The sequence below is a fragment of the Cutaneotrichosporon oleaginosum genome (genome assembly GCF_008065305.1).
Source record: "Cutaneotrichosporon oleaginosum strain ATCC 20508 chromosome Unknown ATCC20508_contig02, whole genome shotgun sequence".
Taxonomy (NCBI): domain Eukaryota; kingdom Fungi; phylum Basidiomycota; class Tremellomycetes; order Trichosporonales; family Trichosporonaceae; genus Cutaneotrichosporon; species Cutaneotrichosporon oleaginosum.
In genome coordinates this window covers 779054-804466 of record NW_027072171.1, presented here as the reverse complement: position 1 = coordinate 804466, position 25413 = coordinate 779054, and the positions used below count along the sequence as shown (strand labels likewise).

Sequence of the window (25413 nt, the reverse complement as noted above, 5' to 3'; positions counted from 1 at the left end):
CTTTACAGCTGAACGAGATATCACGATACAATACAATGTCCTCAAGCCTGCGCATGCTGGCTCGCCTCCTGCGCCGCACGCACGTCCTCACGCTGTCTGCGATTGGCTTTTGCGAGCTGGCGCGCCGCGCGCGCAAGTCCATCGCACCCGGCCTCGAGGTGCGCGGGCGTGACGCGTGAGCGATCGCGCGCCTCATACTCCTCTGGGCTGAGGGTGAGCGCGCCATCGGGCTTGACGAGGCTCAGGCCGGCGACATTCGCCGCCGTGGCGAGTGCGCGCCGCAGCCCCTGCGCCTCAATGATCTTGGCCTCGAGTTCCTGGTGTCAGCACGGCCATGGCATGCACCCACCAGTGCCATTTCGGAGAGGCGTGCCTCTGCCGCGACGAGGCGCCCGCGTGTATTCGCGAGCGCCATACTATCCAGCTCGAGCTGCTTGATCTTCTCCTCGCGCTTGCGCCGGAATATCTGCTGCGCCTTGCGGTTCTGTTCCGCGCGCGCCTCTTTGCTGCCGTCAGCACGATGTGCCTTCTGGATAGACGCACGACTTGGCCGGGCGCTTAGCCGGGCGCTCGTCCTCGCCGTCCTCGCTGTGCGCCTGCGCCTCCTCGAGCCCGACGAGCGTTGCCGCGGCCTCGGACGCGCCGTTCTCGCCCTTGCCCCGCTTCTCCTCGTCCATCTCGCGCCAGCCTGCGCGCTCGTGCGGCGCCTTGCGCCGCTTCCCGCCCATCTCCCCGCGGTCGAGCGTGTCCGTGAACGCCTCGTCCATGCCTACTGCCGGGGGAAGGGCGACGGCGAACGGCGTGTCTGTTGCGTTGGCTAGGGCCGCGCCGATGTTCGCGAGCGTCGTCGGGATCGGCACGGTCGAGTCCGGCGGCGAGGGCGGCGCCCCCCGCGGCGGCGCAGAGTACCGGTACGACGAGGAGGGATAGTACCTGTTTTGTTCTTCGACGGGGGGTTCGTAGGCGTCGCGCAGGTCTGGGGTAAGGATATGAGGAGGGATAGAGAAGGGGCGCACCGAGTCATGCGTGCGCGACGAGGCGGTCGACGCGGGCATCCTGGGCTTCGCTGCTACTCACAAGTCATTATGATCGCGTCCGGGTTACCTTCCTCGGCGGGCGGCGCTTGCGCCGTAGCCTGGTAGGCATTGGGGACTGTGGAGAGGAGCGACGCCAGGCTGTTGGGCGGGCTGTTCATGATGTGTTTGAACGCAGGAGTGGATGGTGAGGGTGGAGGGGACGATGTGCTTACGTATGGGGAACAAACCAAACAACGAGACGCCATGATGATCACACTCGAGGATTCAGCTGGAAGCAGCGGGAGTAAATCCACGTGGAAAGCTCACATGGTACTTCAGGGCTCTGTCAAGACCGAGGACGTGGGGTGAAGGCCCTTTGCTCGGTCCGCCGTCCCGGGTGTCCACCCCAGCACTTCCACCCCACGCCGAGCCAAGCGCTTTTTCCCTTCGTGGGCCACGTCGTCGCCGCGGTACCGCCGGCTGAGCGGGGGTTCATTGCAGACAAAAGGTCTCGCGCTGACAGCAACCCCGCTACGTCAGATGACAGGAGATCTTGCGCTGACAGTCACTCTGCTTCGTCAGATAACACGCGTCCGCTGCTCCTCGCCAACCGGCCCCTCGGCCCTCGTCGGTAGCATTACAGATCTCTGCATCCTCTGTGAATCATTACAGCACCAGCTGATTGCTTCTCCACATTTTGACAAATCACCACGGCATCCTCTGACTGCCTGCAGGCAGGAAGACCACCGCGGCGCTACGGTTCACCAACAGCTTAGGCCTTGTTGGCGAACATCTTCTTGATGTGCTCGGTCGAGAACGACTTGGGGCGCTCGAGGGGCATGCCGAGAGCACGGTCCCAGATGAGCTGCGACGCAACACCGAGGGCACGCGAGACACCGAAGAGGACGGTGTAGAAGTCCTGCTGGTTGAGGCCGTAGTAGGTGAGGAGGACACCCGAGTGAGCGTCGACATTGGGCCAGGGGTCTGCAGTAAGCATTCGCACTTCGGCAAGCCAAGGAAAGCGGACGCGACGGGTTTACACGGCGGAATGACAGGTCCGACCCCGCGTGCCATGCGGGAATGCACCCGGACCGGTCTCTTGGGGCCGATGGGGCCGAAAAAAAAGAGTCCCTCAGGCACAATCGAGGTGACAATCCGCACCGGGCCGGTGGTACCCGTCATGCAATGCTTGTAGGGAAGGGAGGGAGGACTTACTCTTGGCCTTGCCAGCCTCAAGGAGAATGTTGGGGACGATCTTGTAGATCTGGGCAACAAGCTTGAAGAGGGGGTCCTCGGGGAGGTGGCGAAGAGCGAACTCGCGCTGGGCGGTGTAGCGGGGGTCGGTCTTGCGGAGGACGGCGTGGCCGTAACCGGGGACAACCTGGCCGCCCTTGAGGGTAGCCCAAACGTACTCGGCAACCTTCTCGTCCGAGGGGTTGCTGCCGACAACGCTCTCCATCTTCTGGATCCAGCGGAGGACCTCCTGGTTGGCGAGACCGTGGAGGGGACCGGCGAGACCGTTAAGGGCAGCGGCGTACGAGAGGAAGGGGTCGGAAAGGGCCGAGCCGACAAGGTGGCCGGTGTGGGCCGAGACGTTGCCGCCCTCGTGGTCGGAGTGGATGGTGATGTAGAGGCGCATGAGCTCAACGAACTCCTCGGAGCTGTAGCCAAGCATGTTGGCGAAGTTGGCCGAGTAGTCCTTCGAGGGGTCAATGGCGGGGACCTTGCCGTCGCCGTAGACGTTGCGGAAGATGCGGGCGGCGATGGCGGGGAGCTTGGCAATGAGGTCCATGGCGTCCTCGTAGGTGGTCTGCCAGTACTCCTTCTTGTTGACACCGTTGGCGTAAGCCTTGGCGAAGGCCGAGTCGTGGTTGAGGGCAGTGACGGCAAGCGAGAACTGGCTCATGGGGTGGAGGGTGTTGGGGCAGCGGTCAAGGAGGTCCTTGACAAAGTCGGGGATCTCAGCGCGGGCAGCCCACTCGGCGGAGAGGCCCTTGACCTGCTCGTCGGTGGGGACCTCGCCGGTGACGAGGAGCCAGAAGAGACCCTCGGGGAGGGGCTCGGAGCCACCGGGCGCCTTGGGGAGCGCCTTCTGGGCCTCGGGGATGGAGAGACCGCGGAAGCGGATACCCTCGTCGGCGTCGAGGACGGAGCCCTCCCAGACAAGGCCCTGTAAAAAGTCAGCCACCGTGTCACACATGTGGGGCGGGCAGTTGACCCGCTTGGCAACTTGTTCCGCCTGCATTTTTCGCTCAACTCACCTTGAGGCCACGCATGCCGCCGTACATCTGGTCAACGGTGTTCTCGCCGAACGACTTGTTGCCGTACTTGGCGCGAACCTCCTTGACGTTCTCGATCTCCTTGGGGATGAGCTCCTGCAGGCGCTCCTTGAGCGACTGGGCCGAGACGGCCGACGACGCCGAGAACTGGCGGGTCGACTGAGCGCGGAGCTGTTACAGTCAGTACATGCTGCCGTTGCTTTCCGCATCTGGGAGAGCGAGGTGGTGCGAAAGTGCTCGTCTGTGCCCGTGGCCGTGGGTGTGTTGAGAGGCGCGTGGTACGACGAGCTGTCAGAAAAAGTCGATCGACTTCTTTTGACAGCCAAGGATACGCCGAAAAACGTGCTTTCGCTCCACGGAGGTTTGCAGCAGACAGCGAGGGCGAGGTGAGAGATGGCGTGGAAAAAGGGGATAGGAGGAGGCGAGGATTCGAGGAGGCGAGGGGAGAGCAGAGGTAACTCACCTGCTGGCGGAGGGCGTTGCGGGTCGAGGAGAGCATGTTGAGTGGTGTGGGAAGGGGGAGGGAGGATGAGATGGAAGGAAAGAGGATGAGATGGGGGCCAAGGGGATGGGTTTAAAGAATGCCGCCGGGTGACGACGATGCCCCACCGTACTGCTCTCCTCTCGGCAAACGAGGCGCAATAGGCACGGCCATATCACCACATCATCACTCTCCCTCCGGCCTCCGGCTTGTCGCTCTCTCACTCTCCCCGACAGACCGGCCGGTCTCTCTCTGTCTCCTGTCTCCTGTCTCTCTCAAGAGTGCGCTCTAATGCCCCTCAGCCTGCAGCCTGATGGACACCGGAGGTAGGGATACCGGATGGCGGGGGAGGATGGTGACCTGCTTGCTGGGTGAAGAATGTCCCTGTAATCCCCAGATAACCCCTTGCAAAGCCGACGGCGAAACTGGCGGATAATTTGGTATTGGTGTTGCCATCTTTCCAACCCTCCCGTATCCGTCCGATCCATCCAATCCAAGCACGACGTCATCTCTTTTTCTCTTTTGCTTGCTGGTCTTGCTGGTCTTGCTGGTCTTGCTGGCCTTGCTGCTTCAACAGCACCCTCCGGCCTCCGACTCCGCGCGTCCGTTCCTTGCCCAAGCCTTGGCTCCACAGTCCACACGGCCACACGGCCACACACGGCACACATGCTCCAACCAAAGTCCCTTGCTCTCGCTCCAACCCCGGCGCCATCGTTATTATAGCTACAGTCGTGTCCCCGCCGAGATCTCCAACGCCATGCTGCGACTCTAGATGCATATTACACCACGAATGATCCACTCGCTCCGCCCCGTCTACTCCGTGACATCGTCCACCGATGTGATCACATCGTCGACGCGCAGAATCATACGCACCACTTGCGTCGCCAACAGGAGCTGCTGGCGCTTCGAAATGAGGGGGTCGTAGACAAACTGCTTCTTCATGTCTGCTGTCAGTGCCTGGTCGCCGTTACCCCGCGAAGCCCCGCTCCCTGTCGTCCGCTTTGTGCCCGAACCGCCAGTGGTTCCTGCAACGTTGCGAACCTTGGCGTTCGCTCAAACACGGGGGAGCGGGGTAGGGTACCTCTGTTCTCTACTCACCGTTCTCGCCCTTGCCCATGCAGTCGATACCCAGGCGCGGGTTTGTCTCTGTGACTTGCCTCGACTTGACATCGGCCAGGGTGTCGATCGGGGAAAGACCGGAATTCTCAGCCAGCGCCAGAGGCACGGCGTCAAGAGCCTGGGCGAATGCCCTCATAGCATACTGCTCAATCGTGGGGATCTGTAGAGACTGTCAGCGCGGGGAAACCTTCACCTCCCTCCGGTGGGGAGGCTCGAGCTCCGTGGGGACCCACCTCGTCGGCCTTTTTGGACACGGCGATCGAGGCACAGATCTCAGCAGCACCTCCGCCGTACACGACACGGTTATCCCGGACGAGGTTGCGAACAACACAGATGGCGTCGTGGAGAGCGCGCTTCGCCTCGTCGATGATCTGGAGAGTCAGCGTTCTTTGAGTTCATGGAATCATGGTATCCGAGTGATCCGCAAGATCACCGACATGTTTCTCCGATGTTTCCCCTCATCACATCGCCATCGCGATGGGATCCGGGTATACCGAGGGCACCAATGATATCCAGTACGAGCTTGTTTCCGGCCCGGTAGGCTTACTGCCAAGATTCGATCTGGTCCAGCTGACCATGGAATCGAGCCTGGGATTTATCGGCCCCGCCCATCTTCTAATTCCATCCGAACAACAATGGCTCGTAGGCAGGGCCATCGGTGCACGGAGATCGGGGGCTCCGGGCGCCAATGAATACGTCGTAACGGACGAAGGAGTCCGTGGACGCTTCAGGGGTCTTGGTGTGGATGCACAAGCGCACATCCCTCATCACGTCACAGCTTGCAGCCACGTATCCCGCACATGTGCGTCTCCGCCACGCCCCGGGAAGGGGTATTGCAAGTGCACACATCTGAAGATCACAACCACACTCACCATCTTGTTGCTTCCGCGGACGAAAACGGTGACAGCCCGCGAGTTGGCACACTCCTCGATGACGAGCATCTTCTCCTTGGTGGTTCCGAAAGAGAGCTCGCGAACAAGACCGGCGTGACCAAGCTTCTCAGCGCTCAAGTCCTCAAAGCGAGGGACAATGCGGCCATTGGTCGCAATGGCGATCAACTCGATCTCTGGGCCGCCAACCCAGCGGACCGCAGGAAGGTCGTTCTGCATGAGGAGGTGGTTTGCCTCATCGTCAAAGCCCCACTGGCAGATAACAAGGTTGGCACCGGTGTCCTTGACTCTGGAGACGTCAGTTCCCGCATTCTAAGCTATCTAAGCGATAACAGCCCGCTCTGATCGTATCTCGGTGTCCCAACTTTGTCATCTGACAATGACGTTGAGTGGGCAAGATGCTTGAGAGGTGGGCAAAAGAGGACAATCTGCCGCGGCATAAGACCACGTTTCAGGCACGTTTTCACCACGTTGCCAGCGCGTTACCGACACGTGGAAAGAAGGGGATAAACTCACCGCCTGATCATCTCCATGAACTTCTCCTTCTCGTACTCGCGCAGCTTCTTGTACTCCTCGACGCTCTCGATGTCGAGCTTGTGCTTGGTCTTGGGACGAGGAGGCTCGAAGGGGCAGGTGAGGATGGCAAGCTTGGCGTCGCGAACAACCGTGGGCATCTGGGGGTGGGACATGTCCTTGTCGATGACAACACCGTGGACCAAGGCAGTGTCCTCCAGAGATCCTCCGACCTTGCCGTCAACCTTGATGAGCTCGAAGTCGACGTCACGACGCTTGAGGTCGGCAACCGAGAGGACGGCGTCAACGGCGATCTGGGCGAACTTGTCGTGGGCCATTGAGACACTGGAGTCAGCGGAGTGCAGGAGGCCCAGTTGCTGAGAGACGCGTGATGCGCGCGCGGTGAGGTGGACAGAAGTGTCTCGAAGTGTTTACAGGGCACGACGGTCGCCGACCGTAGCTCCATCTCAGGCGTCTCCGCAGCATTGTGAGAGAACAGATGGATGGTCGCGCGCGGCAGGAGGGACGGCGCTCTTCTGCGGAGATGCGGAGGCAGCGGAGAAGGAGGGACAGCAAAACGTCATGGTGTTTCCTTCCTTGCCCGAGCCTGCGCCTCAACGCCCTCTCCGCAAGAACAGCAAACCCCTCCGCGACAAGGGGCGCTCTCTGACGCGCACGACCGTCTCGCCAGCCACTCACATCTTCGAGCCGAGCGAAGTCTTCGCCGTCTTGAGGAGGTTGCTGGTGTCATCCTTGCTGAACTCAATCTGGGGTCAGCTCCTTCTCCGAGTTACGCACAGTCTCAGCGACGCGGTCGAGCTCGGCGACGGCGATCTCGCACGCCTTCTCGTACCCGTCCGCGATGCGGATAGGGTGGATGCCGCGGTCGATGAGCGAGAGAGCAGACGAAAGGAGCGCGCCGGCAAGCACTGTTGTCAGCTGCATCCCGCCTTCCCCGCCGAGGACGTACCAACTACACCGGTTGTGCCGTCGCCGATCTCGTCGTCCTGCGACTTGGACACCTCGACGAGCAGCTTGGCAATCTGGTGCTCGACCTCCATGAGCGAGAGGATGGTCGCGCCGTCGTTCGTGACGGTGATATCGCCGTCGGGGGAGATGAGGATCTTGTCGAGCCCGCGCGGGCCGAGCGACGTCTTGATAATGTTTGTGACTGTCATTAACCTTCCGCTTCCCTCCGTAGCGGAGCTGCGGACATACCGGAGCGCGCGGCGAGGATGTGGCTCTGCATGTCAGCGCGGCCTATACTCATGACGTACGCGGATAGCCTCGAGGCCGTGGGTGCGGACCTTGCGGCCCTGCTCGCGGACGATGATGAACGGCCGCCCGTTCTGCTGTCAGCGCGTCGAAACCGGGGCGCAGCCGCGCGCAGCCACCCACCTCGTCCTGCGCGTACACGGCCTGGCCGGGGTTGATCTGGTTGAGCTGGTCGACCGACATGGTGGTTAGATGCCGGAGATGCGCAGTGTGAACAAAGTCGAAGGCGGCGGAAGGCTGCTTGTGCTGGCACGTCGAGATTCTTGGAAACGCGCGGCGCGTGAACGTGGAGTTTTGGTTAATCCTCGGTGGAGGTAGTTAGGCGCGGGGGCGGCTGCTCCGCCTGTGTGAGGCATGGCATGCCTTGGTGACACGTGGGAAGGTGCCTGGCGAGAATGTTGACTTTGAGATGACCTGCACTCGCAGAACGGCGATCGCAAGCGACATACCGCCCAACTATCCATCCCGCCGTCTGCATAATCTGCGTTTCGAGACATGGGCGAGCCAACAGAACCCACCGCGTCCGAAGAACCGCACCGCATCCGCATAACGACGAGCGGGAGCACTGCCCCGCTGGCGCTCGAAGCCCTCACCTTCCTCAAGGTATGTTCCTCCGCGACACGTTCGATCTGACAACAGGACCACCCTTCCCGCCCACTAGTTTTGCACACGATCCCAGCCGAAGCGCCCCCTAAACCCGGTTTGCATCCCGCGACGCTCGCCGCGCCGCGCCTCGTCTCCCTCGTCGAGAAGGTGAAGCGGGAGTACATCGCCAGCCTCGTGCCGCGCGCCGAGAAGCAGGGTCTGTGGCAGTACACGGAAACGGGGCTGCTGGGGCCAGCGGAGGTGGAGCGGCCGAGTCTCGAGCGCGTGCTGGGCGGCAAGACGAAGTGCGTAGGTGCAAGGTTGGGCTGACGTTAGACCGAAGATGACACACCGGCCATACCTCCAAATCACGCTTTCGACGCGGCCCCTCGGCCTCGAGAAGGGACGGAACGTGACTTGTCAGACGGTGTATGTTGGGCGGCGGCGGGGAACGAGGGGCAAGGGCAAAGGCAGGGGTGGTGATAAAGATGAGGGAGGCGAGAACAATGCCGAGATCGCGGAGCCCATGGCAAGCTCAGTCACGGACGTCGGCGAAGTTGTCGCGCGCGTCGAGAAGCGCAAATCTGATGCGGCGCTCGTCTCATCTTCCAAGCGGGCTCGTACATGAAGGCGGCATATATCTCGCCTCTCCACTCCAGGTTTCTCGCCCGCCATCTAGTTGTATACTACTAACCTCATGCATACTATTTGTACAACAGGGCTCCTGACCCGCACAAAGCTGGGAAAACAGTGCAGTGTCCGAGCACACGGGACTGGTGCCCGATGCCTCAATGGTGGCGAGAACAAGGGGAGGATAGAACTATAGATTGCCCGGGGAATATTAGGGGGTTGTTGCGGGGGGTAACGATCACAATGTCAGGACGGCAAGCGCGGCAGCGCCAGCGACCAGCGCGAAGAGGGACGAGGGGGCGACAGCGACAGCGCCGGCGTTGCGGGTGTTGCCCGTAGTCGTGTTGCTGACGACAATACCCAGCTGATCGTTGTTGCAGATGCCGAGGTGGCGGGCGTCCTCGACGGTCGCAAACACGTAGGGAAGGCCGCCGTAGCCCTGGCGCGAGTACGAAATGGAAAGGGAGCCGCCTGAGCCGACAGCGTAGTCGAGGCACGAGAGGAGGTCGATAAGAGCCTCGCCGCGCTGCCAGCCCGTGTTCTGGATCGAGAAGGATGCGGCCTCCTCTGGCGAGCCGCGGTTCGTGAGGGTCATGAGGATGGGGCCCTTGCGGATAGCGACGTCGTAGGTCGTGTTGGCGACAATCTGCGAGCGCGACTGAAGGTACGTCTGGCCGTTGTACGTCGCATTGCCCTTGATGAAGCCCTGGCGGATCTTGTTGAGGCGGGTGACGGTCTGGACGGTGGTGATATTCTCGTAGCCGAGGGCCCAGAGGGCGCCACGGTTGTGCGGGTCGGCGTTACCCCATGCCATGTCCTGCTCCTGGCCGTAGTAGAGGACAGGGATGCCGTCGAAGAGGAACTGGCCGACCATGGCATTGTAGACAAGGCGAGGGTCCGCGGTGATGTTCTTGAAGCGGGGCGTGTCGTGGTTCTCGATAAAGTTGCCCAACACACCAGGGTCGGGGAACTGCTCGAGGGTACCAATGATGCGCTCGGTAAGTTCGGTCATGTTGCGGCGGGGCTCGACGCTGAACGCCTTGACGAGACCGTTGTAGAAGGGGAAGCCAAGGATCGAGTCCATCCACTTCTCCTTCTGGAAAGCCGAGGTGTAGTCGATACGGTCGTCAAACACCTCACCGATACAGAAGACGCCACCGGCGCCACAGAAGCCAGTCCAGAATTCGCCGGGGACGTGCTTGGCGGCGTCGATACGCAGGCCGTCAATCTTGTATGTCGCGACGTACTCGGAGATCCAGGAGCGGAGGGTGGCGACGACCTCGGGGTTCTCCGTGTTCACATCAATGAGCCAGAGGTTGGAGTCACCGAGCGAGCAATCCTTGATCTGCTTATCGTTGGTGAGCTCAGTAGCCCAGTCGATCTGGCAGAAGTCGTGGAACTGCTCGGCCTTGGTCCACATCGAGCCCTCTGGAGGAATGGTGGTGTTGCTCAGCGAGGGAATACCGTTGATAGCGACGTCGACCATGATGTACATGTCGCGCTTGTGGACCTCGTCGACGAGTTTGTGCAGGTCGTCCTCGGACCCGAAGCGCAGGTTGATCTTGGTGAGGTCATTGACCCAGTATCCATGGTAGGCGTAGTTGTAGGGAGTCTGGTAATCGATGTTTTCTGCGGTCAGCTGGACATGGTCGACGACGAGTGGGCCGGAGGAAGGCGGTGGTGAGTCAGGACGCACGACTAGTGGGAGAGATCCAAATAGCGTCGAATCCCATGTTCTTGATGTAGTCAAGCTTGTCGATGATGGACAACCATGTGCCTCCGCACCAAGTCTGATCGGCCGTGTTGCACTCGAGCGGGAGGGGCTCGGTGCGAGCGGGGGCGTTGTCGGAAGGGGGCGCGAAGCGATCAGTGATGATTCTGGTTTCAGCATGGGATGTGTGTGACGGGGGCGCACTGGTAGATGGCGCGGTTGCGCCATTCGTCGGCGGTGGCTGCGCTGACGAGGTTGGCGCCGACGGCCAAGATGGCCGTGAGGGCCGAGATGAGCATTGCTAGAGGTGGGCTATGGGGCGGTGGCCAGTTGGCGAAGGAAAGTGTGCGGGCGTGCGCGGGGGGGCGAGAAGAAGACGGGTCGTCTGCGGTGCCGTATGAGAAGAGGTGAAGTGAGAAGACGACAAGTCGTAGTGAGCGTGTTGAGATGGATACGAGCGCAAGATGGAGATGGGGATGGAGATGATGAGGATGATGATGATAATGAGGAAAGAGAGAAAGAGATTGATGTGGGAGGCAGCTGATGGGTTCTGTGCGTTCAAAGCGGTATGGGGGAATGGTCGTTGGAATCCTCGGCGATGGTCTCCTCCTCCTCTGCCTTGTTCTTTCAACGCCGCCGCCGCCGCCGCCGCCGCCACAATCCCCCTGGCCCTCGTCTACCCCTCCGTCCCTCTCCTCTCGTGACCGACATGCAATGCATCCTCGAGCGACAAGAGCGTCCCAAAATGTCTTCTATTTCAAACATGAGCGCGCGCAAACACCCGCTATACTCATCGGACTCAGGGCTACCCCGAGCCGGCCTTGATTCAGGCACACCATGTTGACACTTTGGACCGCGGCTCATGTGCCCTCTGGAACCTTTGGCTGAGCCTCAAAAAGCCCTGATCCGGCCCAGGGCAAGGGGGTGACTGAGGCACACACGGGCGGGCCTTGCGCGTACCTCACCCGGCACTCGTCTTTGCTCTCCTCATCATTATTAGCAAGCTAGCAAGCCCATAGCCAAGCAAGCTCCAGCTAGACCAGCTAGCCCAGCCCTTTGCTCGTCGAACATGTCCACGGGTAATCGGCAGAGTTTGGCCTCGTCTGCTGCGTCGCAGCTGCTTGTGGGCAAGATTACCTGTACTGCACTGTAGATCTGCCCATCCCGCCATCACTTGGCATTCAATTCACCAAGCCTGTCCAGCCTTCGTCTCTCATGTCTTGTCATGACCGTTCCAATTTAATCTCTCTCATGCGGCTGGTCAGCCTTCCATGCACATCTAAAAATGTAAACATGTAAACATGTAAACAAACAACATCCGACTGCGGACGCTATCTCCGTCCGAATGTGCGGCAGTCCACCATTTTCCTCAGTCAATTAACCCCCTCGCAAACTGCCGTCACGGAGAGCCGGCACGCGTGTGCCTCGCCCCGTTCCGCGCCTGCATGCGCCGACGAGCCTGTGGGGTGGGCCATGTTGGCTGTCTCACAAACCAGAGCCACGAGGCGGTGAGAGGGCATGGAGGGGGAGAGAGGGAAAGGGGGAAAATGAGGAAAAATCCAGCAGGACGCGTTGCCCGTGCATCCGACGGCACGCGTCCTGCAGGGCCGGCATTCTCAATTCAACGCGGCTGACGTTGGCCGAGGACTCTGATGTGCAGAATCGTGCGGCCCGCGGCGGCATCCGCGATGAGGCTGGCACACATCGATTGATGATTGCTTGCACCAGCACGTCGGCGACATGTCTGGTCGCATCTCTACTGTAGCACCGTTGGTGAGTGAGAGAGTGCTCGAGAACGCTGGTGAGAAACGGAGGAGCGTCCGTGGGTGATTCCTTGGATCAGGAGAACAGCGCCACTCATGTTGGCGCCAGGAATCCACAATCCACCGCACAGTCCAGCCCCCTGCACACGGAGGCCCCAGCCACGTCCCGCGCCGCCGTCGCAAGGCTGCAAGCCGCCGCGAGCCGTCAGTCGCGCAGTCGCCAGTTGCCAGTCGCAGCCCCGGGCCCGCGTGGCGTTGCGCGGGCTGTGCAGGGCGTTCCGGTGGAAAACTGCCGTTCTAGCGTTTCCAGCGGCGCGTCCAGCGCGTCGCGTGCATCGTCGGTGCCCCGATGGATCGGATGCTCAGCGTTGCACCGCAAAGGTGCATTGTGCGTTGAACCGCTCGGCCGCTCGTCGCATCCGCATCGAGATGTCAGATCTGGAGGGTGATTAGCCTGCCAAGGCTGCCCCGTTCCGTGGCGCAGAAGCCGGCCATCTGTTCTTGGCTCTTAGCTTTGAATATGGCCTTGTCAGCGCGACTGGGTTCATCGTTGATCCTGACCCTACTGGCTGCCGCAGCTCACGCCGTCGTAGCCGCTGACGATCGTCGGCGACCTGGACTCGACGGGCGCCGTGAGGCATCTCGGCTCAGCTTGGTCATGTCAAAGCCGAACCCCAGAGCTTGAAACGGGGCTGTTACGCTCCTCCGCCCGCGCGCTTACAGTAGCCTGTGCAGTGTTCTGTAGATGCGCTTCATCTCATGGCCAGCATCAGCCGAGTCCATCTTCCGCTTGTCGGACCACCACCCCGGCAAACATGCATACTTGTACTAGAACAACACTACGACAGAACAGCAATCAGATGCGAGGTCACAACGTCGACCTCCTCAACAGCGGCTGGAGTCAGCGCCACCTCACTAACGACTCACCCTTAAGCACAATCTTGACGAACATGGCCGCGGCCTCGGGCTGGTCCTTTTCCATCTTGGCGAGGGCGTGCGGCGCCAGCTTCCACAGCACGGCGTCACGCTCCGCGACGACCGTGGCGTTGCGGTGCGTCTCGCTCAGCGTGCTCAGGTCGCCCGCGACGGTGCCCGCCACCATGGTCTCGAGCACGCGGTCGTCCGCGTTGTACTCGTACGTCGCGCGCAAGCTGCCGCTTTCGATGAGGTACAGCCCGTCGGCGGCCTCGCCCTGCCGCCACAGCGTGGTGCCCGCCGGCGCGGCTACGCGCGCAAAGTACGGCGCGAACTGCGTGAAGAAGGACTCGGGCGCGTCTGTGTAGCTCCCGATCGTTTGGAGGAGGATGCCGAGCGGCTGCGCGGGCGGGCGCGGCGGGTCTTCCACGTCCGGTACGTAGACTGGTGTCAGCGAGCGCAAGCGCGTCACAGCGGGGACTCACCGGGCAGCGTGTCGTCGCCGGCGCGCGCGAGCAGCGTCCGCCGTGGCGAATTCTGGAAGCTTTCGGCCAGCGTGAACGGCATGCGCTGAACTTTGGGGAGGTCGATGCTGCGCGGCGCCGGCGTGTCGCCCTTGACCTTGACCTGGTTCTCGTAAAAGGCCGTGAGGTACGTGTTCTCGGTCCACTCGAGGGCGTCGTTGAGCGACGCGAACACCTCCACGCGGGTGCCCTCTTGGTCGGCCCAGAGGTCGACGGCGCGGAGCGCCGTCCCGACGACCGAGTGCGGCGCCGCGCCGCACAGAATCATCAGCACATCCTTTGCAGCCAAGAGGCGTTGGATGCGCACAAATGCCTCGGCGGAGCTAAAGTCCAGGCCGGCGACGAGGGCAAAGTCAATAATTAGGAACCGGATGGGGTTGTGCTCCCACTCGGCTATGTCGAGGAGCTTGCGGATCTCGTCCTCGACCACACCGATCGTGCCGAAGAACAGGAAGCCCTGGAGTTTCATAACGCTCGTCTGCGACCCAACGCGCTGGATGAATGCGCGCTGCGCTCTGGGCCGGCGCACCGTCGACTTGGCGGTGCTGCCGTTGAAGACGGTGCGGATGGGTCTGCGGCGCGAGCTCTGCAAGACGAAGAAGAAGCATGCGAGGATGATGCCGATGAAGAGGCCGATGACGAAGTCGAACACGGTCATGCCGACGGCGATGACGACGATCGTGATGTACTCGAGTCTGTTGACGCGATGGCGCGTGTCCCAGAGCGACTCGACGGCGAGGTCAATGCCAAGCACGTAGATGAGCGCAGCAACGACCGTGATAGGCAGGTAGCCGATGACGACGGGTCCAAGGTACATGACCACGGCGGTCGCCGCGGCGAGCATGAGGCCCGCGAGGCGCGAGTCGCCGCCGACGCGGTAGAAGAGGACAGTGTTGACGTAACAGAGGTAGTTGGGGACCGAGCCGACGAGACCCGAGGCGACGTTGGAGACGCCATGAGCGACCAGCTCTCTATTGAGGCTGACATTGTCCTCCGCCAGCGAGACGCCGAGGGCGGGGACGTTGAGAGGAACGTGGAGGATGCCAAAAAAGACGAGGGCGAGCTGAGTGGGCATGGCGCTCCAGAACACGCCCCAGTCGACAAGGGCGAACCTGAAACCCGAGTAGAACGAGTACCATGGCTTGGCGTTCTGGCCGACGTCAAACACCCACCCCTGGTCGCGAAGATACTGCCAGTCCCAGCCACCGATCGCGACGACGATGTAAAAGACGGCAGGGATGAGAAGGAAGTAGGCAGGAAAGATGAGCTGGTGGTGGAAGAAGTGCGTGATGACACGGAGGAGGATTGCGAGAGCGAGGGGCAGTGCCCACAAGACGACGTTGTGGAAGCTTGCGAAGAAGAGCTTGAGCGTGGCGAATGTGTACTCGAAGCTGTCCTCTGAGAGGCCGAGTGAAACCTGCAGGCCTGTGATGAAGAGGAACACACCCACACCGCCGATGCATCCCACAAGGATGTGGCGTGGGAAGTACCCGATCAGACTGCCCAGCTTGAAATAGCCCAGGGCGAAGAACACGAATCCGGTTAGTAGCGAGCTGAAGGCAAATGAGACCATGGTCGTGGCGACGATGGCGCCGGCGTCGTCGCCGAGCTCGGAGATGATGAGCGCACAGATGATGTGGTAGAAGGGCACGGCCTCGATCATCATGCTCCCGTTGCCGCCTTTGAAGATGCTTCCGCCGAGAGAGTACGTGAGCTGAGCGGTGATGCAGCTCACGAAGAACATGGAGACGCCCAAGCTTCCGTAGTCGGGGTAGTAGGGTGAGACAGGGAAGAGGATCATGCCGTACGACACGCCGTCGAGGACGTTGAGGAGGAGGCCGAGCACAACGGCAGGCAGGGCCTTGACGGGCTCGCGCACGGCGATGGTCGCCAGCTCCTTCGGAGAGTACTTGGAGAGTGATGAGCGCGCTGCGCGCAGGTCAGTGGCGGTGCGCTGGGCCCAGTTGTCCTTCTTTCCCAGGAGCGGGGTGCGTTCGCTGGGCGGCTCGCCGCGAGCGAGGATACGGCGCAGCTCGCTGTCGGCCATGGCGTCTTCGTCAACCTCCTGGACGCCCTCGAGGCTGACACGGGGATGGATGTGTGAAGAGTGAGAGCGAGCACGATCCTTGGAAATGGCTGTGGGTATATTCGTGCTGTCGGCAGTCGTGTGTTCGTCCGCTAGACTGGATGGCGCGGCGTGTGGCGTTGTTTCACCCGAGTCGCCGGCCCGACCGCGATCCACGAGCATTGAGAGTGCGCTGGGCCCCGCGTGCGGTGAAACAGAGGGCTGGGAGAGGTCGAGAGCAGCAGCTCCTGAAGTGCTGCTTCCACGCCGTAGGGGCAGACCGCCGGAGAGCAGAGACGGGCCGGTAAAGCTCATGCTCGCGAGGCGATTTGTGCTCTCGCGGATGGCGCGCGACGTGTGGCTTGACCCGAAGACCTCCTCACTGGCGTGAGCAATCTGCATGTTCGCTGGTCGAGCCGCGCGGGGACTCCCCGCGCCTGGGAATGGAAGACGCAAGGACGAGGGACTGGGACGGGAAGACAGTTGTGATTGTGGGAAAAAGTAGCGCACACCACAAATGTGGATGGCGCAAGGGGATGGCGGAGATCGCGTGCTCGGCCATGTCGCTGGTGATCTCTCTGCGCGCCTTATCTGGGCTGGCGTCGCTGCCGGATACACTTGTCATCCGCTGCTGCAGATTCCAAGCATCCCAGCATCCCGAACACGGAGAGCCTGACTGTCAAGTGACGAGCTATGCCAGCTAGCGTCACCTTGTCGCTGGGACGGTGTATGTAAATAGCGCGCGTGTCACCAGTAGAATTAACCCCGCAGTCTGTGCACGACGTAGGCCCACTACGGCACTCGCCGACATTGAACACATCTCGCGCACTCGATGTCCCGCCGCCATCTCCGCCGTGGCTGCGAGCTGCAGCGGCCAATCCCATTCGGGCCGCTGTGCACTCGGCCTCCACAGCCTCAGAAGCCTCAGAAGATGAGATCCAGCCACCGCCAGCTCTGATAAATCTTTGTACTCACGTATCCTCTTCTGTCTCGTCGCCCTCCTCGATCCCAACCCCCATCACAGGATGCTGGATGGGGTGGTCGTCATGGTCGACGCTGAGCCGGCGGAAGAGCTTGCTGACGAGCGCGTCGGGCGTGCTCACGCGTCTGCCAGCATTGGTGCCGGCGCTTGGGCCCATGTCGAGGCGCGAAAAGGCCGAGGAGCTGCTGCGCCCACGGTGCGCGAGCTCGCTGTGCGACAAGTGCAGCTCGGGCGACGTGCCCGGTGCAGGCGGCATGGTGGATGTGGATGAGATGGGAGGTCAGGTGGTCTGTTGGAGTTATTAGGAATGGGTGGAGTGGGGGCTTATCGCTGCCCCGCATCCGCCGGGCCTCATTGGATTAACCTCCGGAACGCCGTGCGCCCGCCTTGGCGTTATCACTTATCGCTCGCAGGGCATGCCGGGCGGACTTGCGGACTTGTGCATGTTGCGTCGGAGACGTACGATCGTAGACTTGCGGATGCACGCCGAGAGATGGGAAATGGCGCTGGCGCGCTGGCGCTCGGACATGATCTGCAGATCGCCAGGGGTGCGGCGGGCGCGCTGATCATTAAGGCTCCGCCATATTGTCACTCTGGCTCATCAACCCACTGGGCGTGTGGCATTGCCTCTCGTCCGAGTGTGTAGCAGGCATTTCGCACGTCTCGCGGTCGGACGCGGCCGCGGGTGGACGGAGGATGGGCGCCCGCCGACGCGGCATACAGCGCCGCGGGCGAGACTTAGGGATGGGCGTTGGTGACTGACATTGAACTGGGCGTCGGTGCGCCGGCTGGCGCCTGACAATGCATACGCCCTCGTGTTGGAGCTTGGAGCTGGGCATGCTGCGCAGCCGTTAGCGACGAGACATGAAACTGGGAGGTTGCGTGCGAATGCATAGCGCAGTTCCAGACGACGAAGCGACTACGCGCTTGGCGTTCTCTCGAACTGGGCCTTCTACCGTGCCCCCCCGCCACCGATTGCAGCAGAAGCGTGCCAGCGTGCCAGTGCCAAGCATGCATGTCTAAATATCTTACTATGCCAAGCACGGGGCCGCCGAGTATGGACGCCGTCAGGACTTGACCCCGTGCCCCCGCTCCGCTCGCGGCGCCGCTAACGCTTGAGCGTGCGCTGCTTCTCGGCAAACTCGACCATCTTCTTCTCCACAAACATGCCCTTACGCTTCCGCACTCCATCGACATACGCCTTGGCGACGTTCGCGCGGTCGGCCTTTTCGCCAAGGTCCTCGAGCTCCTCGACGGTGGTCGGGACCCAAAACGGGTCGAGGTCGAGCACCTCGTACCCGGCGAACACGAGCTGTGGGCTGGCAGCGCCGGACGTGCGCTTGCGGATCTCGTCTGCGAACCCAAAGCTCTCGACGACGGGGAGGAGGGCGCGCACGGTAAAAAAGTCCGTGCCCTCCTTCATCTCTTCCGCGACGATGCGGCCGCGGCGGCGCGCGACCACGCCATACACCTTCCCCAGCACCTCGGTGGACGCTTGGATGTCGCACGTGTACATGGCCAACTTGAGGCGCGGGGACCAGTCGAGCATGCCTGCGCGCGCGGCGTCGCGGACGCCCGAGATGAGCGCGCCGACGACGGCGGCGCCCCGCCCCTCGCTCGGCGTGTACACCAGCTCCTCGACCACCCACGCCATGCCGACGACAGGCTCGGCGCACAGCGGGCCCTGGAACGTCGCGAGCTGGAAGCCGGCTTCGATCGACGCGTCAAAGTCGCGCAGGCGGCGCGCGAGCTCCGCCTCGCTCTCCGCTGCCTCGGCCGCCGCCTTCTCCTTTTCCGCGGCGGTGCGTTCCGCATCCGCCGCAGCTTCGGCGGACGCCAGCGCCTCTTCGGCCGTCTCGCCGCGCTCGCGCGCCGCGGCAAACACCGCTTCGCGCCCGCGCAGCCGCAGCCCCCCCTTGCCCACCGGGTCGAGGAGGACGTTGGCGCCGACCTTTTTCGGGCCAAAGGACCAGACACGGTCGGCTGCGCCGACCCACTCGCTGCCGGCGGCGTCGAAGCGCGCCGCCAGCTCCGTCCAAAACTGCTCGGGGGTGAGCGTGCGCACGCCCGCCTCGGCTTCGCGCTGGTCCGCATCCTCCTCGTCCTCCTCTTTGCGGCGCACGAGCATGTCCCTGATCGTGGTTTGGTGCGCGAGGAGGAATTCTGTCACGGGCGCGGGCAGCGGCGCCGCGCGCAGCTTGAACGTCACCAGCCCGTCGTACAGCGATCCGAGAACGGTGCCGCGCGCCTCGCCCGCCGTCTTGGGCGGCGCCATGTCCGGCGCCTTCACCGCCGTCTCGCGGAACGGCACGATCGCCTCGCTCGCCTGGATCTCGCACTTGGCGAACCGCTCGCGCAGGTCTTTCAAGCACCGCTCGAGATGCAGCTCGCCCGCAGCGAGGATGACGTGCTCGCCTGTCTCTTGCACGACGTACTCGGCGCAGGGGTCCGCCTGGTTCAGGATCTGCAGGCCCTCGATGAGCTTGGGCATGTCGGCTGTCGTCAGCTTTTTGTTGCGAGCACAAACATACATGGGTTCATAGGCTCGAGCGCCACACGTACGATGGGCGCAGCGAGCATGTTGACGCCGGCGAGGTTGACAAGGCCGGCGGTGCCCGGCGCCTCGCCGCCAGCGTTGGCGGCACACAGCGTGCCGTTGCGGGGCACGATATTGTCCAAGCCCGCGACGGCGCACACGTGCCCGGCCGGCACGCTGTCTACGGCCACGAGGTCGCGGCCCATCATCATGTAGAGATCGGACACGGTGGCTGTGCGCAGATGCTTGGCGTTGCGGGGGTGGTCGGGGCCGAGCTCGGCGTCGTACTTTGGCAGGGTGACGGCGACGGTTGTGCCGCGGCGGAGGACGGAAGAGAATACGCGCGAGAAGCCGAGTAGGACTTCGCCGTCGGCGTCGGCGGCGGGCTTGGGCTCCTCCGGCGGCGCGAGCGTCAGGCTCTCGAGCGGCTTGGCGAGCTCGTTGGGGTCTACCACTTCGCCTTTGGCGGCCAGCGCGGTGCGGCGCTCGCGCTCTTCGCGCCCGCGCGCACGCATCTCCTCGGCGGTCATCTCGCGCGGCTTGAACTGCGGGAGGTCGCCGCGGCGCACGGCAAACATCTTGGAGACGTAGGTGACGAGCGGGGCGTCGGGGCGCTGGTCGCATGCAAATAGTGCTTTTTCGAGTGCGTTGACGGGCTGCAGGGGCGTCGAGGACGCGCGTGCCGCCTCAGGATGAAGTATGAAGGGGATGCGGATGGCTTGTGCCGCGTTCGGCGGCGGGACGACGTCCACCACGGCTTGGAAGGTCGCGGTGGAGAGCGGGAGCCACTGCTGCATAATGGTCGTGAGGAGGTTGCGCGTGTCCTTGGACTTGAGCTCGCGCGGGGCGACGCGCACGTTGAGCGCCTTGACGATCTTGCCCGTCGCCTCGGGATTGTACTGGTGCTCCTCGAGGACGACGTTGTACACTTTCCAGATGTTGTCGAGAACGAACTGCACGAACAGCGGTTTGAGCGGGCGCCCGTTCAGCCCCTTGCGGCCCACGACGCGCTTCGTCTTCGGATCCAAGAACCAGTCGCCCCACAACGCGCGCCGCAAGTTGCCCTCCTTGACGCCGAGCTTGTCGGCGTACAGGCGCGCAAACTTGCCCAGGCGGAACGCCCAGCCGTCGAGCGCCGACGCGAAGAGCACGTTGCCGCGTTCAGGCGAGAAGTAGATATCTTCGTCTTCGCGTTCCTCGAACTCGTGTTCGTCGTCGCCGCCGTCACCTTCTGGGGCGTCGCCGGCCGCCGCGGCGTCCGCGCGCTCTTTGAGCCGCTTTTCGCGCGCCTCGCGCCATCGCAGGTCGTCTTCCATGCGCTCCGAGGCGTAGAACGAGCCCATGACGGCGTTCACCTGCTCGATCAACCGCGAGATGTGGTGGTACGCCTCGATAGGAGATAGCTGCAGCTCGGTGATCAAGCGGTCCATCTTGTTAATGACAAGAAGCGGTCGGAGGCGGTCGATCCATGCCTGCCGCAGCACGGCGATGGTCTGGTGTCAGCAGCGGCAGAGGACACCAGCTTACCTGTGTACACACACCCTCCCACACGTCCACAAGAACGAGCGCGCCGTCGCACAGTCGTGACGCCGTAGACACCTCGCTCGCAAAGTCGACGTGCCCAGGCGTGTCAATGACGTTGCAGATATGCTTGGCTGCCACTGGGCCATCGGGGCCAGCGCGCATCATGTCGAAGCGCAGGGAAACGGCACTGCTCTCCATTGTAATGCCGCGCTCCTGCTCGTCCTCGCGCGAGTCGAGATACCGGAGCTTGCCTGCCATGCGGTTGCTAATGATGTTGTTGCTGGACAAGAGGCTGTCCGCAAACGACGTCTTGCCATGGTCGACATGGGCGACAATCGTGACATTCTGCTGTCAGAGAAAGCAGCACAAAACATACTCACTCGTGTGTTCTCTAATGGTGCTGCGTAAGTCGACATCGTGGGATGAGTGGGTGAAGTGGTGGAGATGGTGTGGATGGAATATAAGGATGACGAAAGTTGGATTTTCGGATCCGAGATTACCCAGGTACGACGCGCGTTACGGAGTCAACTGCAGGAGCCGTGCTTACAATATGCAGTATACATGCAGTCGGAGCTTCACGACTCATCATGAGATAACTGAGCCGCGTCAATCAACTGCCACCAACATTCACTGCACCCTCTGGGGGAAGACAACATGATACATGTGTAGAGCTATCGATGGCGAGCCACGACCGCTACCACTAGACACCCTGTAGCCCACTCACATGACAACGGTGTAGTGTAGTATGGCACGTACGGCGCTAGTGAGAAGGGAATGGCATACGAGCCAACGAATACGGTGTGAGACCAGCCATAGTGTGGAGAGAGACAATAAGAGCCTTAGAGATTGAGGAGAACCCAAAACGGAGGAGGAGAGAGACGCGGAGAGGGGGGGAGGGGGGCCGACATGGTTACAAATCGTGTTTATGCAGTTGGGTCGCTTCGACTGTCGATGCAGTGATTGAGCCGTATGTGGAGGCCATTGTAGGGCAGGATGCAGTATGTGTGGGGGTGAACTGCAAGGACGGGTGGGAGGAGGGGGGAATGTGGTGATGAGGGAGAGAAGAGAGATGATCGGCGAGACAAAGGTTGCTTGAAAACGCTTAGTAACGCGTCCAAGCATTCTCAGGAGAGCCATTGCTGCTGTTGTCCTTGGACGGGTCCTCCTCGTTGGCGGCGAGGTGATGCGAAGTGTTCGGCTGGTAGGACATGGTAAACATTGACCGACTGTCAAACAGGCCGCGACTGTCCATCGGTGGTGCCGCAAGCGCCGCAGGGGAGGGGAGCGTGCGACGGTAAGGGTGGTTGCGCGAGTCCTCCTTTGGCGACACACCGTAGCGCGAAAACGTGGAAGATGTGGCGCTGTCAGGAATGCCGATGGCGTCCTTGCGTGTTCCGTCAAAGTATGCGCTTGAAGGAGTCTCGGGATTACGGTCCATGCCGTTCGAGTTTGCACTGTCCTTGACGTCGTTGGGGGTCAAAAGGATCTGGGGGTCCGACAACTGACGGGGAGGAAGACTTGTGAGGGGAGGCGGGGCCTGAGGATGGTTGAAGCCAGGCATGTTGGCACCGTAGGCTAGCTTGGGACCGTTACCGGTGCTAGGCGTGGACGAGTTGTTCGAGGCGCCATCAGGGCCCGGCGACAACTCGGGAGGAGGTCCGTTGAGGTTGTAAGTCGGCGTGATGGTGGCGGTGGCGCCTTCCTCACCACGGCATCCCCGGACCATCCAGTGGCGGCGGAGGGCGTCCTTGCGAGAGAAGCTTAAAAAGTGTCAGCATTTGCGCCTGCGTCTGCGTCTGCGTCTACGCCCAGCGCCCTCATTGAGCTTAACCCAAAGATCGGCAGGATGTTTTTGTTTTTTTATTTTTTGACGCGGCTGGAGAAGTGACTCACGTCTTGCCACATGTATCACAGTTGAATGGCTTGACAGCCAAGTGAATTCTTTTGTGACGCTTCAAATCGTGGTTGCGGTTGAAGCTTTGCACACACTGGTCACACTTGAAGGGGCGATCGGTTAGAGGTACGCGGCTTGCAAAGGCGTAGGACATGGTAGGCGCCATGGTGGGGATCGCAGTGGAGGAAGCGTGACGGTGCAAGTTGGGAACGCCGTCGTTGGGGTTGATGGGCGCAGACATGGGCAGATAGTTGTGGTACTGGCCGTAGGCGTTCGGGTAGGTGAGAGAACGAGGCATGTCGATAGCCTGAGGCTGCATGTTGGGCTGGTAATAATAAGCCTGCTGCTGCTGCTGGGAGAGCGAGCCTCCGCCGCGAGGGGAGGGCTGCGAGGTGAAGGGGCTGCGCATGTTGGTGTAGCCGCCAGCACCTGGGTAGGGGCTGGTGGCTGTGGTTGGACTCGGGTGCGAGTTCATGCCGTTCTGAACGCTTGCGTAGGTGGGAACGGTGCGAAGGGGAGCTGGCGGGGGAGCACGAGACGAGTCTGTGGCGCCAGAGATGGTGCGATAACCGACTGGGTGACTGCCTGCGTAGGGGGGAAAAGTTGCACCACTAGCGGAAGGGGCTGGGCCCGCAGGCGGAGCGGTACGGTAGTAATAGTCTTGGTTGACGGGTGAGACACCAGACTGGTCAGGCTGGTGGTGCTGGTGCTGGTGCTGGTGCTGATGTTGGTGCTGAGTCATGGCTGGGTGGTGAGGGTGTTGTTGATTTGGATTTGGGCGCGAGGATCCGGGGCCGGGAATGCTGGAGAGCGGGGGCGGGGCAAAGGCGAAGGGGGAGGCTGAAGTGGGAGGGGAGTTTGGGTTTGGTGCTGCTGGTGGCGCAGTGGCGTACGACTGGGTAGTAGAGTACTGAAAGGTGTGAGTAATGGCGCTAGTGGAGAGAGAGAGAGAGAGAGAGAGGGTGAGAGAGTGTTTGTGGGAATGGGTTTGAAACAATGGCGGCGAGGTTATTCGGATGGATAGAGACAGAGAGAGAGTGTGTGTGGGAGACGTGATTGGCGCGTGGGTGCAATACGAGTGCGAGAGGACGAGGACAAGTGGGACAAGCGCGAGGCAGGGTAGAGTAGAATGTGGTGTCGAGGACGTCTAGAAGGATGGCGTGGAGGATGGCTTGGGAGGCGTTGGGGGAGAAAGAGAGAGAGAGAGAGAGCGAGTAGAAGAGGAGATGAGGATGATGTGTTGTGGAGAGAGTGGTCGCTGACATCCGACAAGCTTGTGCCACTCCCTTTCCAGGTCAAAGTGTGGTGGCTGCTACTCGACGCCGCCGCCGCCGCCGCGCTCGGATCCCTTCTCTCCTCTTGCTCCTTTTCGGCTACTCTGCTCAACTCTCTCTCTCTCCTTTCACCCCAGGGTTGTCCCTCTCCGCGCACAGACCAACCAAAGGGGCCCGCCAGTCTAGCCAGTCTAGCCAGCCTACAGCCCGCCTGCAGCCTGTCCTGGCCGCTCCATCGGCAACTTGGCATGCGTGAGCCGCGAGCCAAGTCTCTCTCGCCTCACTCAGTCTGCTAGTCTTCTCAAAAACACAAACCGAGGCGTGGCGAGCTGCGAGCATGGGAACAACGCGTGCGAGAGAGGGAGAGATAGATGGGGGCGAGGGGCGACACACACATTAGACATTGAGCGGATCTGTGTGCGCTCGATTCGCGGATTCGCACGTCCGTCGGGGGGGGGGGGGGGTGTGTGTGTGGGAGAGAAAGACGAGTAGAGTGGAAAGAGAGAAAAAAAAGAGAGACAAACGACAAAGAGCAATGATGACAATAGCTCGCAGCTCTCTCAATATCCTCCTCTCTCAATGCTTGTTGATTGACATGGACAAGCGCGCGCCGCCGAGGATGGCTAGATCAACTCAGAGGTGGCGATAAAGCGAGAGAGCCCAAAAAAAAGGCATCAGAGCAGAGGACGGCGAGGGACGCGGAATGGGACCCGGAGCTTCAAGGTAACTCACTCCCTCAGGAACGAGTATACTCTCAGGGGAAGGGATTTTTGGAGACTGGGCCATCCAGTGGGATGGACAGGGACGCCAGCGGCACAAGAGCAGAGGCGGAGACAAGAGCAAGAGGGTGACGCAGAGGATTTCAGGGTGAGATGAATCATGGGCCATCAAAGCGCAGGGCCCAGGCACGCTCACACTGTAATCCCTGAACCAATCCCCATGTCCTTTCCTACACGGGCAATAACCCAAATGCCGCTCGGACCCACTGGGCCACCTCGCTCCCACCCACCCAAATCCCCCACACCCAGACGTCACCGCCGACCTGGTCACCTGCTCGTGCAAGCCGTCGACCGCGTTGGACAAAAACAATCCAACACCATGCCCACATCCCTCCTCGGCCTCGCTCATGGCTCACGCCCGCTCAAGCTAAACACGTTTCTGCACGTGCTTTAGCAACAAGCGCCCCTTGCGGCTCGCGGCCGTCGGCCGTCGGCACCGTCGAGGTGTCATACGACATGGCAGCCGAAAGTAGAGAGCGAATGCCATACAGCCTCGCTTCAAACAGAGGGGATAGAAGGAATGCACTCGTCCACGACTGCTCGAGGCCCATGCTGCAGTCGAGTCCAGCGCAGGCCCAAGCGTTTGGAGAATGTGCATGGGAGCAAAGTGCTGCTACCCGGGAAGGAAAGGAATGGATCTCGCCGTGCACACAGCTGC

General features: G+C 61.7%; 10 protein-coding genes across 10 annotated transcripts; 2 read left to right on the top strand and 8 right to left on the bottom strand.

Moving 5' to 3' along the window:
• Positions 1–41: 41 nt before the first annotated feature.
• Positions 42–1195, bottom strand: COLE_02016 (uncharacterized protein; the record flags this gene model as incomplete). Its single annotated transcript, XM_018422481.2, has 4 exons — positions 42–317; positions 350–506; positions 544–976; positions 1078–1195. The coding sequence occupies 4 exons, from the start codon at positions 1193–1195 to the stop codon at positions 42–44; spliced, it is 984 nt and encodes a 327-aa protein (XP_018280717.1).
• Positions 1196–1788: 593 nt separating this feature from the next.
• COLE_02015 (uncharacterized protein) lies at positions 1789–3794 on the bottom strand (the record flags this gene model as incomplete). Its single annotated transcript, XM_018425228.1, has 4 exons — positions 1789–2000; positions 2232–3186; positions 3278–3466; positions 3759–3794. The coding sequence occupies 4 exons, from the start codon at positions 3792–3794 to the stop codon at positions 1789–1791; spliced, it is 1392 nt and encodes a 463-aa protein (XP_018280718.1).
• Positions 3795–4589: 795 nt separating this feature from the next.
• COLE_02014 (uncharacterized protein) lies at positions 4590–7756 on the bottom strand (the record flags this gene model as incomplete). The annotated part of the gene is made up of 11 exons (XM_018422482.2): positions 4590–4720; positions 4875–5055; positions 5129–5266; positions 5768–6074; positions 6302–6643; positions 6998–7065; positions 7097–7227; positions 7269–7469; positions 7517–7541; positions 7576–7647; positions 7697–7756. The coding sequence occupies 11 exons, from the start codon at positions 7754–7756 to the stop codon at positions 4590–4592; spliced, it is 1656 nt and encodes a 551-aa protein (XP_018280719.1).
• Positions 7757–8068: 312 nt separating this feature from the next.
• Positions 8069–8786, top strand: COLE_02013 (uncharacterized protein; the record flags this gene model as incomplete). The annotated part of the gene is made up of 3 exons (XM_018422483.2): positions 8069–8176; positions 8213–8463; positions 8495–8786. 3 exons carry the CDS (start codon positions 8069–8071, stop codon positions 8784–8786), a joined length of 651 nt encoding a protein of 216 aa, XP_018280720.1.
• A 240-nt stretch (positions 8787–9026) lies between these two features.
• Positions 9027–10798, bottom strand: COLE_02012 (uncharacterized protein; the record flags this gene model as incomplete). Its single annotated transcript, XM_018426484.2, has 3 exons — positions 9027–10417; positions 10485–10666; positions 10704–10798. The coding sequence occupies 3 exons, from the start codon at positions 10796–10798 to the stop codon at positions 9027–9029; spliced, it is 1668 nt and encodes a 555-aa protein (XP_018280721.1).
• Positions 10799–13101: 2303 nt separating this feature from the next.
• Positions 13102–16168, bottom strand: COLE_02011 (uncharacterized protein; the record flags this gene model as incomplete). Its single annotated transcript, XM_018422484.2, has 3 exons — positions 13102–13157; positions 13190–13621; positions 13663–16168. 3 exons carry the CDS (start codon positions 16166–16168, stop codon positions 13102–13104), a joined length of 2994 nt encoding a protein of 997 aa, XP_018280722.1.
• Positions 16169–16459: 291 nt separating this feature from the next.
• COLE_02010 (uncharacterized protein) lies at positions 16460–17019 on the top strand (the record flags this gene model as incomplete). Its single annotated transcript, XM_065626183.1, has 3 exons — positions 16460–16493; positions 16538–16689; positions 16744–17019. 3 exons carry the CDS (start codon positions 16460–16462, stop codon positions 17017–17019), a joined length of 462 nt encoding a protein of 153 aa, XP_065482452.1.
• Positions 17020–17856: 837 nt separating this feature from the next.
• COLE_02009 (uncharacterized protein) lies at positions 17857–21224 on the bottom strand (the record flags this gene model as incomplete). Its single annotated transcript, XM_018421230.2, has 4 exons — positions 17857–19244; positions 19280–20777; positions 20812–21153; positions 21189–21224. The coding sequence occupies 4 exons, from the start codon at positions 21222–21224 to the stop codon at positions 17857–17859; spliced, it is 3264 nt and encodes a 1087-aa protein (XP_018280724.1).
• Positions 21225–21910: 686 nt separating this feature from the next.
• Positions 21911–22856, bottom strand: COLE_02008 (uncharacterized protein; the record flags this gene model as incomplete). Its single annotated transcript, XM_018420267.2, has 2 exons — positions 21911–22568; positions 22702–22856. 2 exons carry the CDS (start codon positions 22854–22856, stop codon positions 21911–21913), a joined length of 813 nt encoding a protein of 270 aa, XP_018280725.2.
• Positions 22857–25117: 2261 nt separating this feature from the next.
• Positions 25118–25306, bottom strand: COLE_02007 (uncharacterized protein; the record flags this gene model as incomplete). The annotated part of the gene is made up of 1 exon (XM_065626182.1): positions 25118–25306. One exon carries the CDS (start codon positions 25304–25306, stop codon positions 25118–25120), a length of 189 nt encoding a protein of 62 aa, XP_065482451.1.
• Positions 25307–25413: the final 107 nt, after the last annotated feature.